This window comes from Pteronotus mesoamericanus, unplaced genomic scaffold, assembly GCF_021234165.1.
Source record: "Pteronotus mesoamericanus isolate MK-2021 breed Mesoamerican mustached bat unplaced genomic scaffold, CSHL_Meso_final contig_182, whole genome shotgun sequence".
NCBI lineage: Eukaryota > Metazoa > Chordata > Mammalia > Chiroptera > Mormoopidae > Pteronotus > Pteronotus mesoamericanus.
The window spans coordinates 23,152,785-23,165,254 of record NW_026555078.1 but is presented as its reverse complement, the minus strand read 5'-3'; the positions used below and the strand labels follow the sequence as shown (position 1 = coordinate 23,165,254).

The following is a 12,470-nucleotide window of genomic DNA, read 5'->3' as shown; positions in this document are numbered from 1 at the left end:
GGGTCAAACCCTGGTGTTTATTTGGACTGACCAGGCACATTCTAAACCCTCCATCCTCTTCCTGGAAGCAGGAAAGCAGGCAGGAGAACGGTGGGCGGAGGGGAGGCCGAGGGCCGCTAGATAGAGCAGAGGTAGACAAAGTAGGGAGAGATTGCTTCCTGCAAATGCACATCTCAGAGAGGGCCATGCTGCTGGGGAGAGCAGAGGATCAGCTTCTTCAACATGTGACTCTTAATGTAATGGAAAGTAGGGAGTCTGGCCTTCCAGCTCTTTGAGGTACCCTCAGCCTCCTGCCTTGTGCCCTCCCACCCCATGAGATAGCCCAGCTCATGGCTGGCATGTTCGAGAGAGCTCATCTCATGGGCAGATGCTGCTAACCTGTAGCCAACCTGGATACTGCCCAGGACTGCCCCTCTGCCTTGCAGCCTGGGACCAAAGTAAGGCCTGGACCAGATTCTGCTACTGGTGGGCAGTCTGGGCTTGGGTGGAAAATTGAGGTTACCAGACAGGGTCAGAGGGGAGACAGTGAAAAGGACTGGTGTGGTAAGTGCCACTGCGCTCCGCACAGGGCGGCCCCACACCGCAGCCTCTTGGTCCGGGACAGCGCGATGCCAGCGTGTGAAGAGCCTGGCCTTGGGCGGTCCCTATAAAAGGGGGCTCCAAAGTAGAAGAAGAAAAAGAGATGGATCGGAGCCAGTCCTGGAACACAAACACCAGTATATTTTATGTGCACAAACGTGAAAAGACAGAGACCAACAGAGACAGAGCAGGCAATGGGCGCACAAACCAGCTATGTGTCCTTCTGAAGAGCTGCTGCAGTTGAGAGACAGTCCCACCTGCCCCGAAGGCCCTTCTGCAGAGCTGGGACCTGCAGCGCCCCCAGGTCTAGGGCGGCCTCGGGCGGGGTGGCGGGGGAGGTGTTCTCCCTGCCGCAGTCATGGCTCCCTCAGGGCTGGGCCTCTCTGCATCCCCTGCGATGATGTCTGTACAGCCCAGAGCTTCAAAAATACAGGTTCTCATGACCTGGCCCACTCAGCGGCTGCCTCCCCAGGAGACCTATGCAGAGGGCAAGGGACCAGGACAAAAGGACTCATGGGCACTCTCTAGGTATTATTGCTGAGAATAAGCATAGGCCATTGTGACGCCATTAGGACTCACTGGCATCAGAGGGAACAGGGCACAAGGGGCAGGATACCTAGCAGACATGGAAGCGGTCAACCATGCAGGGCAGCACACGGCGATCTGTGTAACTCAGAGATGCTGTGATGTCCAGCGGAGAGGCCCAGGACACCAGCGGTTCATATACAGCAAGCAGAGTCTCTCCGCCAGTACCTCCACTGCTTGGCGGGGCTGGGATTATTCCAAACTTTGAGTCCCTGGGCACTAAGGAATGGGGGGCCCTGAAGATACCCAAAAAAGAGGAGTGGAAGTCTGGGCTACCCCCGGTGAGCTCTGAGCCTGCAGACCCTGTGGTCAAGCTCTGGCTCATCGCCTCCCTTTGTGGGGGACCCTGTGCCCTATGAGGGACAATAGGAGCCATGGGGCACCTGAATGAAGCAGAACCACAATGCTCTGCGCATTGCCAGGGAGGCAGGCTTACTCCAGGGCCTCCCGCACTTGGGAGTCTAGAGGGTCCAGAGAAAAGGTGGTGCCGAGGAATGCCCGTGGGGCAGCATCTGGAGCAGCCAGGTCCAGGGAGCCATCCAAGGGCTTGGTCAGGCTGAGAACTGTGGAGGCCTTATGCTGGGAGGCATCAACAAGCTGACCACCAGATTCCATCGGCGGAAGGGGGCAGCAAAGGTGGGTGGTGTGTTCTAGGGTCCCCTATGAGGGCCTGCAGGGGTGTTGGGGTCCAAGAGACTGAAATGGCATGGAGGTGGGGAAAAGGACCAAGGCAACAATTACCTGGAGGGAACAGGGAAGCCAGACAAGTCTTCCTCTGGAATCCCCCGCAGATGAAAAGCAATCTACCCCCACTGGAAGCCTGAATCCCTAGAAGGCCCAAAGCCTTGGAACTAGGGCTGCGGGAAAATCAAAGGTAGGGCTGGCCCCGGCAGAACGTACCTCGTGCCTGGAGGTGACAGCCTGCCAGGACAGAGGCTGGGACACACCCGTCATCCTGTCCCAAGCAGGGTCGACTGCAGGAAGCAACCCTGCCGAGGACTGAGGAGTCTCTCAGCCTTTCTCCCCACCGGGGACTGCACTCCCGCCCACAGCCCGCCCACCTGCCCTGGGCCAGTGCTGTCTGCACGATCTAGGGGCTGCGACAGAGCAAGGAAGAGGAGATTCTCTCCACAGGTGGCATTATCACTTTTTAATGTTCCATAAAAAAGGAAGGGCTCATTTCTACCTAAGAGTTCTAGTGTGGTCAAGAAGAGACCATGTACCATGGGATCGGCTCTGTGCTGATGGACCCCTCCCCTTGGCGAGTGGGGGCAGAGCCGGAAGTGGGCTGGAGTAATGGTTTCACCTGTCCACTGCCAGCAATGGACGCGTCCTGGGGGAAGGCAGGGCAACCCAGATGACAATGTCTGTGAGAGTGGCAGGGTAATACTGCTTCAGGGGCAAGCTCAAAGTGTCAGCCTTGCTGGGAAGGGTGAGGAAGGGGCGGCCCTGAGGAGGTTTTGCCGCAGGGCTGGGGCTATGGCAGAACCAGAAATGACCCCTTCCCACCAAGGATGGGAGGGTCGCCCTCACTCACTCTCCGTGGGTCTCCAACACTGGATGCCCTCCCCCATCCCCTAGAATGCTGGACTGCCCCTGAATGGACTGAAACGAAACCAGTGAGGTGTGCCTTTACCTGCCTCCAGGCGGCACCTCCCGTCACCCGCCACACACACTGATTTGTCTCTAAGTCCCCACCACGGACCTGTGGGGCCCATCTTGGCCTGACTGTGCGTGTGGGTGCCCTTCATTTTTCAGCTGGACCACTGCAGGGAGGGGCATGGATGGAGGAGAGCACCAGGGGCACTGCCACAGCCCAGGCTGGGGTAACAGCAGAGGGAGGCTGCAGAGGGCGCGCGGCCTGTCTCGGGGTTCTACCTCCAGCAGCTGCTGTGTGGGCTGCGGAGTCAGAGTTGGGGATTGGTAGATGACTGACATGGGTAAAGGGCTAAAAGTGATAAAGGCCTTGAAAATGAGAGAGAAAACGGGGAAACGCCACCGAACACACAGGGACTGAAACCTCCGAAAGCCCAAGGTTGGTGGGAATCCAGCACCAGGGGGCCCCCAGAAGGCCAAGAAAGCAGCGTGGGGCCCTGGGGGAGGGGAGAGGAGCCGAGGGAAGGCCTCCCAGCCCTTGCAGAACAGCACGGCTGCCCAGTCTCTCCTTAGGCTGCAGCTCAGCAGGCCCCGGGGAGGTATTGGTTGCAAGCAAGCACCTGAATATTGCCTAATGGAACCAGCCAAAGCCCACGTAAGTCAGGTGAGAGAGAGCCAGGTGGCCGAGGCAGCCCCCCAAGCCTCCTCAGACCTTGCCTCCCACCTCCTGCCCATTTCTCAGAGTCTCTTAGCCAGGACAGGGCCTGCTGCTTCCAAAGTCACCCATGTCCTCTAGCCGCTGCAGAGCCTCAGGTCCTCTGCCACCAGCCTCCGAGCTGGGCTGAGGTCCACGGACCATTCCCAAAGTACCTCTGCTGCCTCTACAGCCAGCCCCCAACACCAACTCACAGTGGAGGGAATGGGGGCTGCGTGTGCCCCACAGGGCTGAGGCCAGGATGGGGCAGGGCTTGTGCTGTACAGAAGGGGCAACTCCACCAGCTTGGTACCTTTCCCCACAGGGTGCATGAGACCCCCCCCAAAAGGCTCCCTCTCAGTCAATCTTGACGTGGCCGTTGGCCAGGGCCAGGGGGCCTCCAGGCTCCCCGGGCTCGGCGTCCTTGTCAAAGCGGAGGCGGAGGGTGTTGCGGATGATGAACTGCTCCATGATGAGGGCCCCGCAGAACCAGGGCACTGCGTACTCCAGGGTGATCAGGCCCATGAAGTCAAAGTCGAACTGGGAGTAGTCCCAGGGGCAGGCGTTGAACTGGCGCAGGATGAAGCCGGTGGTGAACTCCCACAGGTAGGTCCAGAGCGTGTAGATGAGGCAGCGCACCAGCAGCGGGCAGCGGCCCCGCAGGCGCAGGTACATGCGCTCCACGATCAGGATGGAGGTGCCATAGATGAAGAGCGCCCACACGCTCGTGACCCCTGGGAACTTCCAGTTAAAGTTCACCACGAAGTCCCAGGCCGCCGTGAACATCACCTCGCAGAAGTAGCCATGGATGGCGTACAGGTACCAGCGGGACAGCGCCGTCAGGGGCTCCGCGGAAGCCATGGCGCCGACTGGGGTCAGCTGCTGGGGACACAAAGGGGACAGGTGAGGGAGGGAGGGCTGAGCCTCTCCTGCTGCCTTCCCACTGTCCAGTTCAAGTCTCTGCTGTGACCGGGGCGGAGTGGATTTCAAACCGGTCTCTACTTTTCGCTTTGGTTACCAACCATAATCTCGACCGTAGTCCATGTTCATTACTTTATTCCATATTCTTTATCTGAGCCAGGGGACGCAAGAAATGAAGAAAACAAACAACCCCCCTGGCTTCCTCTGAGTAACTCCACTCAAATGCTTCTTGGGAGGAGCTGTCTACTGCCCTCCCTATGAAAACTTTTTTCGATGACCTGTGGTCTGTGAAAAAGTCAGCTGTCCTGGCCCATCAATCACCCCCATTTCTAGGCTACTAGCTGGTTTCTCAGCTGGTTTGCTGATGACAGCCATTCTAATGGGTGTAAAGTGGCAGCTCCTTGTGGTCACATTTGTCCTTAACTGCTCCATTAAGCGGGGTTTTGGTGTTTTGTTTTGATGTTGAAAGGAAACCAGTGGGCTGACAGAGGAAAGAGTCTTCCTCTCCACTTCTATTCCCTTCCCCCTCCTCTCCTTTAAACTCAGTCCTCAAAGCCCAGCCCGCAGGCCTCTCTGCTTTCTCCTCACCCTTCACGAGCAGCTGTCTGGAATGCCCATTTGGCCCTCTATCAAAGGCCATCCTCTTTACTGTTTGAGGCATGGGTCCTTTTGATCCCACTAGCCCACGTACTCCTTGAGGGCAGCACATGTTTCTGGGCTTCCGTTCTGCAGCCGCGCAGGGCACGGGCCTCCCCCGAACAGGGATTCTCTAAAGGTCACATGCTGTTCGTGCGGACGGTGGGATGGGGGAGTTCGGGGCTTCAGCGAGAACAGACGTGAATCCCAGCTCTGCCGGCTGCCAGCGGTCACCAGGCTTGACGTCGCTGTCAAGCCCTTCTCCAAGGGGGCAGAAGGGTCAGAGGTGAAGAAGGATCGGCAGCCTGCCTGCCTGTCTAGGAGGCCCAGTCTCATCCTTCAGCTGCAGTGGGCCTAGTCACAAAACGCCCACCCTTGTGCATTGCCCTGTGGTCTAAGCACTCTCGTTCACATTTTGTCACTGGTTCTTACCTAACTAAGATTCAGGTAAAGGGCATGTAGTTTTATTCCAATTGTTTCAGAGAGACAGTTTGGGCTCAGAAAGAAGTCATTTGCCCCATATCCCAGGGCCAGTGACTAGAAGAGCTGAAACTAGAATCCATACCTCTTGACTTCCACTTCAGAACTCATTCCACCACCCACTACTGTCCATCTCCTAGACATGAGGGCCTAATGTCACTCCCCTGCTCAAAAACATTCAATGGTTCCCCATTTCCTAGGGAAACCCTGCAGCATCCTTGGCCTGGCATTCAAGGCTCTCTGTGATCTCGCTCCAATCTACTTGTTCAGCCTTATTCTCACAGGCCACCTGTCTTGCCTCCATGCCTTCACATAGCCTTCCCATTGCATTTGCTTGCCTTTCTCTTCTCACCCGCATGAGTGCAAACCCAGCTGAGGGGTTACCTTCCGAACAAATGCTTTTTCATCCTCCCAGACACGAGTCCTCTCTTCCTCCTCTGAATATCCACAACACTCATTCTGTCTCTCTTTGGTACAGATGATTTTGTTTTCTGTTGATAACTCGCAGTCCCCAGCCAGGCATCTTTCATGCGTTCTACACCTGTATATCCCACTCTTTCCTGGACACCGTCACTTAAAAGTCCCATAGGGACTTCCAGCTCCTTTCCTAAATCAAACTCATGATCCTTTCCCCAAAACCTGCTTTCCTCCTATGACCCATCCTGATTGCTGGTACCATGACGCACCAGGTAGCAGCCGGAAGCCCTGGCATCCTTCTAGCTTCCTTTGCCACATCCCCACTCAACATGAGCTCCCTAAGAGTAAGGACCTTGTCTGTGTACACCCCACCCCCGTGCCTAGAAGGGTGCCTGGCACATGGCAAGCATTCCATACAAGAACAAGGACATTTCTTCATCAGCAATTGCTACGTAATAAATCATCCCAAAACTCAGTGGCTTCAATCTACTCTCATTTATTATTATAGCTCACGTTTCCGTGGGTTGGCAGATCTTGGGACTCAAGACTTCCATCCTGAGACCGCAAGTCCTCTGGGGTCTCTGTCCTATGTTTGGCTGGGATGGCTCTGCTCCACTTGCCTCTCATCCTCCTCCTGGGCCTAGGGGTCTGGCCCCAGCATGTTCTTCTCGTGGCAAGGGCAAAAGCAAAAGAGCCAACAAGTGCAATAGCACCAGCACTTTACAAGGTTCTGATTAAGTCACACCCACTAACATCTTATTGGCCGAAGCAAGTAACAGGGCAAAGCACCAAGTCAGCCATCAGCAACTCCTATCTTTTCTACCCCTTAAGTATCTTTGAAATCGATCTTCTCTTCATTCCTCTTTCTCATTGCTACAGCTCCAGTTCAAGCTCTTGTCATTGTTCACCTGGATGACTCCAGTCATCCCTCAGCTTGTCTCCTTGCTTGCCTCCTTTCCAATTCACACTACGAAGGAGTGTGTGCAAACAGCAATCTTTCTAAAATGCAAATCCAATGTTTCTCCCCACTTAAAGCCCATTAGTGGATCTTTAATATCATTAGGCTCAAACCCCTAGGGATGGCTGGCAAAGCCATTCGTGTGGCCCCCCTCTGCCTCAGATCCAGTCCTCTGGATCTCTGCATTGCGGCTTTTGCTACCCAGGGTGCCCTTCCCAACGGCTACCTCTACCCCCTACCCCACCATAGCCCATGAACCCATAATCCTTCAAGATTCAGCTCCTCCTCCAGGAAGACCTTCCTAAGCACCTCCAACTCCAGAGCCGTCCACTACGCTGTCTGTCCCCCTCTGAACCCCGTTCACTTCTGTGACAGCAGTTCACACTCAGCTTTGCCGTAATTCGTCTGAAGGCCAGCACCACAGCCACTCGATGAGTGTCTGTTTAATACAATGTTAAGAGAAAAAAGCAGGATTCGGAACTGAATATTTAATATGACTTTGATTTGGCAAAGGCACACATACATGTAAATATTCACAAAATTAGCCACGATCGTCTCTGGATGGCGACGTAAGTGGTTCTTATTTCCTTCTTTGTACTTTTCTAACAAGTGTGCATAACTTTGATAAAAAAATTTTCTAACAAGTAGGCATAGGTTTTATAAAAATAAATTTTATCTTAAAAAATTGTTACATGAATATGTATTAGTCATCTTTGTGCCTTGTATATAGAAGACCATCAATAAATTTGCCAGGCAGATGAACCTGAGGAAACCTGAAATGCACATACGTTCTTCCCTCCTGAACCATCCCCCACAACAAACCACGACGCACAGGTGTGAACAGGGTGTAGTGGCTTAAATGTAAGCACAGGGCCTCTAGATCCTAGCTGCCCAGGTTTGCATCCTGGCTGAGGCCCGCCACCTGCACCGTCTAGGGCATCTCACCTGGCCTCTCTGTGCCTCAGTTTCCCTACCGGTAAAGTGAAGATAGTAAGAGTAACTAGCTATCCCTGAGGGTTACTGTGAGGAAGGAGCTCATAGCTACATCCCACTACCGATACAGCCAATGAACAAGAAAGGGGGGCTCTCGTTTCTGGCACAGAACCAAGCTTCCCAGTCAGCGTCTCCTATGGCAGTGCCCCCTTCTACCGGAGGCAGGGTCATTTGGCCCCTGCCCTCACTAGCCACCTTTGCCAAGCAGGTCAGGTCTTTACCTCCACCCACAGCACCAACCCGGCAGCCAGAAAACCCTGTGAAAACAGTTACCACACACACAGCCCAAGGAAGAATAAGACCTCAGCCAAGGAGTCGGTTTGAGTTCCCGGCTTCCGCGTGGCTGAGAGGGGTGGGTCTCGGAACCAGCCCTCTGACGACCAGGCTTGAAAAGGAGGGTGAAATGGAAGGGCCGGTGTTCCCGGCACAGCTTCTGACACCCTCACTTTATCCTGAACCCCAGACAGACCACTTTGTCTCCCTCTCCAGCTCAGGCCCCTCAGAACTTGGATCTGTCCACCTGACCTGCTGCACTCGAATCCCCGGCTCCCCGGTCCCACAAGACCCGGGGAAGGGGCTCCGCCCCAGCAGCCCACCACCCAGGTCGGCCCCCACCTTGATGCTGATTTTTCAAACCCTGCTCTTGTTGCCTCTTGGTCTCATCTTTTGGAACAGCCAAGAATGGTTGGTTTCCCAGTCACTAAGGAGTCAGAGGCTCCAGTCACCCCCAGAGACAGCAGGTGACTTGGAAGACCTGAACTCCTAAATCTTATGAGCAGAAGCAAGATTAAAGAGGTGGCTGTCACAGGGAGGGCACGCTGCTGAACAGAAGAGAGGGCAGGGGTGAGGACGGGGTGCCGGCAGCCTGGATTCCGTTTCTGGAATCTTCCACAACCAGAAGAGCGGGAGGGAAGCATACCTAGGCAAGGTCAGACGGTGTCGGAGGCGCTGTGGCAGGAGAGCATGCCTGGTCCATGCAAGACAAGGGGGGGAATGCAGAAGCCGTGGCTGGGGCCAGGAGATGGGCGTGGAGGCAGGGAACAGGGATGTGAGGCAGTACTGTCAGCTGGGATGGCCGCTCACGCTGTGGCGGGACAGGCGCTAAGAGCAGAGGCAGTCTTCGGCTCCGGTGGATTTTCAGAAGCCAGTCCCCAAACCCATGTCTAAGAACCACAGGAGCTGTGCTCACACTTGGAGCTCACCCACCCTCTGCTAGACCCAACAGACACCTATCGCTGCCCTGGACTCGCCCCACCTGAGCCCTTTGCCTGGGACCCTTCCAATACCTCCTTGCTCAGCCCTGGGCTCAGAGCCCTGGGAGAGCCGGCATCAGGAAGGAAGGAAGAACCAGCAGCGCGCGGGATGTTGGCCTCTTTCTCCTGGTGACAAACACACCACCCTGAGGACCATGACCCAGAAATGGGACAGCCCAGGAAAGGAAATTTAGGGTGGAGTAAAGAGGAGGAGAGTGTGGGAAAGAACAAAGGCAGGAGAAACAAGTTTGGAGAGCAGCAGACAGTTTCCCAAGAGGGCCTTGGGGGAAGAACACTCAAGTACAAGTGTTGATTCAACTCCTCAAACTTGTGGACCAAAGGGCCCGGACACACCTAGTTCCTGCAAGGGGCCAGAGCTGAAGGGGGCTTGTCAGGGCAGGGCACCGCCCCTCCAAGGGGACAGGTGATTAGAGGGAAGGGGGCTGGCTTTCAGAGCCCTGGGCCCTAGGAGTATCTTACCTACTGCTCTCAGGGCCTGCTGAGCTATTCCTTGGGGTGTCAAAGAGCAGAGAAAGCAGCTGAGAGGAGTGCAGAGAATGCCATAAAAGTCCAAGGCAGCCTGGAAGCAAACCCAGGTGAGATGATTGTCCTTAGTTTTGCCAAAAACTCCCATCTTGTTCCAGGAAGCTGAGGTGCTACAGTGCAATGACTCCGGGAATTTTTGTCCAGAGGAGCATCCTGCTAGAAAATCAGTCTTCCCCTCCACAGAGCCAGGCTGGACAGGACTTCCTCTTTCTCCCCATTTACTTCCCAAATTTCACTGCCCATCCCTCGGTCCTAAAATCACTACAGTTCTATGCTCTGGGGAGGTGCACAGCCACGAGGGCAAGGCAGTGCGGACACAGCTTGAGTGACTGTGAGCCCAGTCTCCTGGCAGACCCTGTGCTGGAGGTGAGTGGAATCAGGGAGCTGCCCTTGCCTCAGGGAGCAAGACGCAAGGTCTGAAACCATCCTGAGCTTTCCCTGTGGTCATCACGTTGAGAGGGGAGCAAAAAAGAGTTTGCCTCAGGGCCCAGAAGGGAAGCAAGTGGAGAGAACACATGCGGTCACTGGCTGGCGCAGATGCCAGAGTTCCACCCTCTCTTGCTGTGGGCATCCCCTGGGAAAGCCACCCAGGATAGAACTCCCTCCACCTCCCAAGTAACAATAATATTAATAATCAGCCACCCTTCTCAGCATGTATTAACTCAAATAATCTTCCAGCCCACTTTACAGATGGGGAAATTGAGGTAGAGAAAGGCTAAATAAGCAGCCTAAGCTCTTACAGCTATAGAAGGTAGAGGTGGGATTTGAACCCAGCTCCAGAGCCTTCACTTCCAACCAGCACACTGCACTGCTTGAGGTGACTACAGGCTCCTCCGAGGGCACAATATATCCCATTTTCTGAGTTTCTGCTTTTGGAAGGCTGGGATGGTACATGAAGAGACAACAGGAAACAAGGAGGACATGAGCTTGTAGGTAGATCATCAAGGAAGCTCAGAACTGGGTGTCAGAGCCAACAAAGGCTTTCAGCCTATTCTGAGAGACCAAGTTCTGTTCTGAGGCCAAGGTCTGGCAGGATCCACATGAAGGTCTTCCAGGGTCACAAGCTGACCCTCTCAGGACCATGGCAGCTACCCCTCAGGGCCTCAAGGCACGTGCCACTCAAAGATCCCTCACCAGGACACACATTACCTAGAGCCTCCCTGACTGCCAGCCCGCCCCAGCGCTCCTGGGAATCTCCGACGGCCCGGCCCCGCCAGCCGAGGGCAGCGGCCAACGTGCAGGCTGCCAGGAGAAGCCCTGTGCCTGGAGCAACCAATCCACACAGGCCAGTGGGCAGGGGAAGATTTTAAAGGGTCTCACACGCTGAGCAAATCCCAGGTGGGCTTGGAGCACAAAGTCAGCCTTGGCACAGAGGCTCCCCAAGGCTCAAGCAGCAAAGGGCGCCCTGTGGATGGGGCCTGTAGGCTTGGCATCCTGTGTGTGGCCTGCGAGGTCTTCCCAGATCTCACGCGGTGGCCTCCCTGCGGTCGTTCACAGGTCTCAGCTCAACTACCACCCCTCAAGGCCTCTGATCTCCAATCTAAAACAGCCTCCCTGTCACCATCACCCCACTTCATTTTCTTCATAGCACCCTCACATTTTGATGTTTTGCTGCTTGTTCACTGTCTCTCCCAATTAGAATGAAAGCTCCGTGGTGGCAGGGGCTCTCTCTCGTTCACTGCCAGGTAGCCTGTGCCTGGCAGTACAACCTACTAATGCCTATGGAATAAACGGATGAATGGATGGATGGATGGATGGATGGATGAATGGATGAATGGATGGATGGATGAATGGATGAATGGATGGATGGATGGATGGATGGATGGATGGATGGATGAATGGATGGATGGATGAATGGATGGATGGATGGGTCCAAACAGGCACAGGCCCACAAACACTGATGAGGGCAGGTATAAACAGCTAGCCAGCTCCGCCCTTCTCTTCTCCTCTTTCTTGGGGAAATACAGCCTTTTAAAATTTTAGCATTTTAAACTATGTTTTTTTCTGATTACAAATGTAACAAGTGTCCACAGCTGAAATTTAAATAGTACAGAAAGGAATGACTTAGAAAGCACAGTCCCCCTATCATCCCACATGGTAGAGAAAGTCACCATTGATGGTATGTTGTGTATTCATCCAGATTAAATTTAGTTTTAAAAGAAAATCCATGCATCGTAGAAAGAAAAGGCATTCATAATTCCACTAACCTAGGAGCCATTCTCATTTCTATTTTGCAATCTTTTCTCGTGTTCATTTTACAAGTTACCATAATGTACTTATCCTTAACTTGACATTATCACTTATTACATCATAATCATTTTTCCAAGCTGGTATATCACCTATGTGTTCATCTCTATAATGGCTGTGTAATATTCCACAGGTAGAAAACTATAATCTACTTAATGCAGATGGTCAACAAAGGGAGGACAATCGTTTCCCACTTCCTCTGTCACACCGACACCACTAGAAACATCTTTTTTTATGCCTGTAACAAAAGAATTCATCCCTTTTCTTCTCTGGGACTACATGTTAATGAATAATTCCAGAAGCTGGACTGCTGCACAGAAGAACACGACAGTTTCAAGGAGGATGGTGTAGATTGCCCAGGGGCATTCTGTGGTATGTGGGGAAGAGGTCTCCCGACTGAGCCACCGTGTTCCCACTGTGGGCTTTCGTGGCCATCCGCCCACGCCCACGCCACTCCCATGGTCCACGCACACTCACACCACACCAGCTGCAAATCAACCCAAGACCATACTTCCTGAGAGACCCTCCTATCACAAACTGATTTTGCAAGCCTGGGCTCAATGAA

At 54.1% G+C, this 12,470-nt stretch overlaps 1 protein-coding gene across 5 annotated transcripts in view; it reads right to left on the bottom strand.

Annotated features, from left to right (window-relative positions):
* Positions 1-704: 704 nt before the first annotated feature.
* Positions 705-12,470, bottom strand: part of TMEM229B (transmembrane protein 229B) — a 38,072-nt gene continuing 26,306 nt past the window's right edge. For 3 of the 5 annotated variants that reach the window (XM_054567398.1, XM_054567399.1, XM_054567396.1), the window contains one exon: positions 705-4,333. In XM_054567398.1, the coding sequence (XP_054423373.1) occupies positions 3,812-4,315 (504 nt within the window). In that variant the 5' untranslated portion in view covers positions 4,316-4,333 and the 3' untranslated portion in view covers positions 705-3,811. Of the gene's footprint in view, positions 4,337-12,470 lie in introns of all 5 variants that reach the window. The other 2 variants (XM_054567400.1, XM_054567397.1) reach the window with 1 other exon arrangement.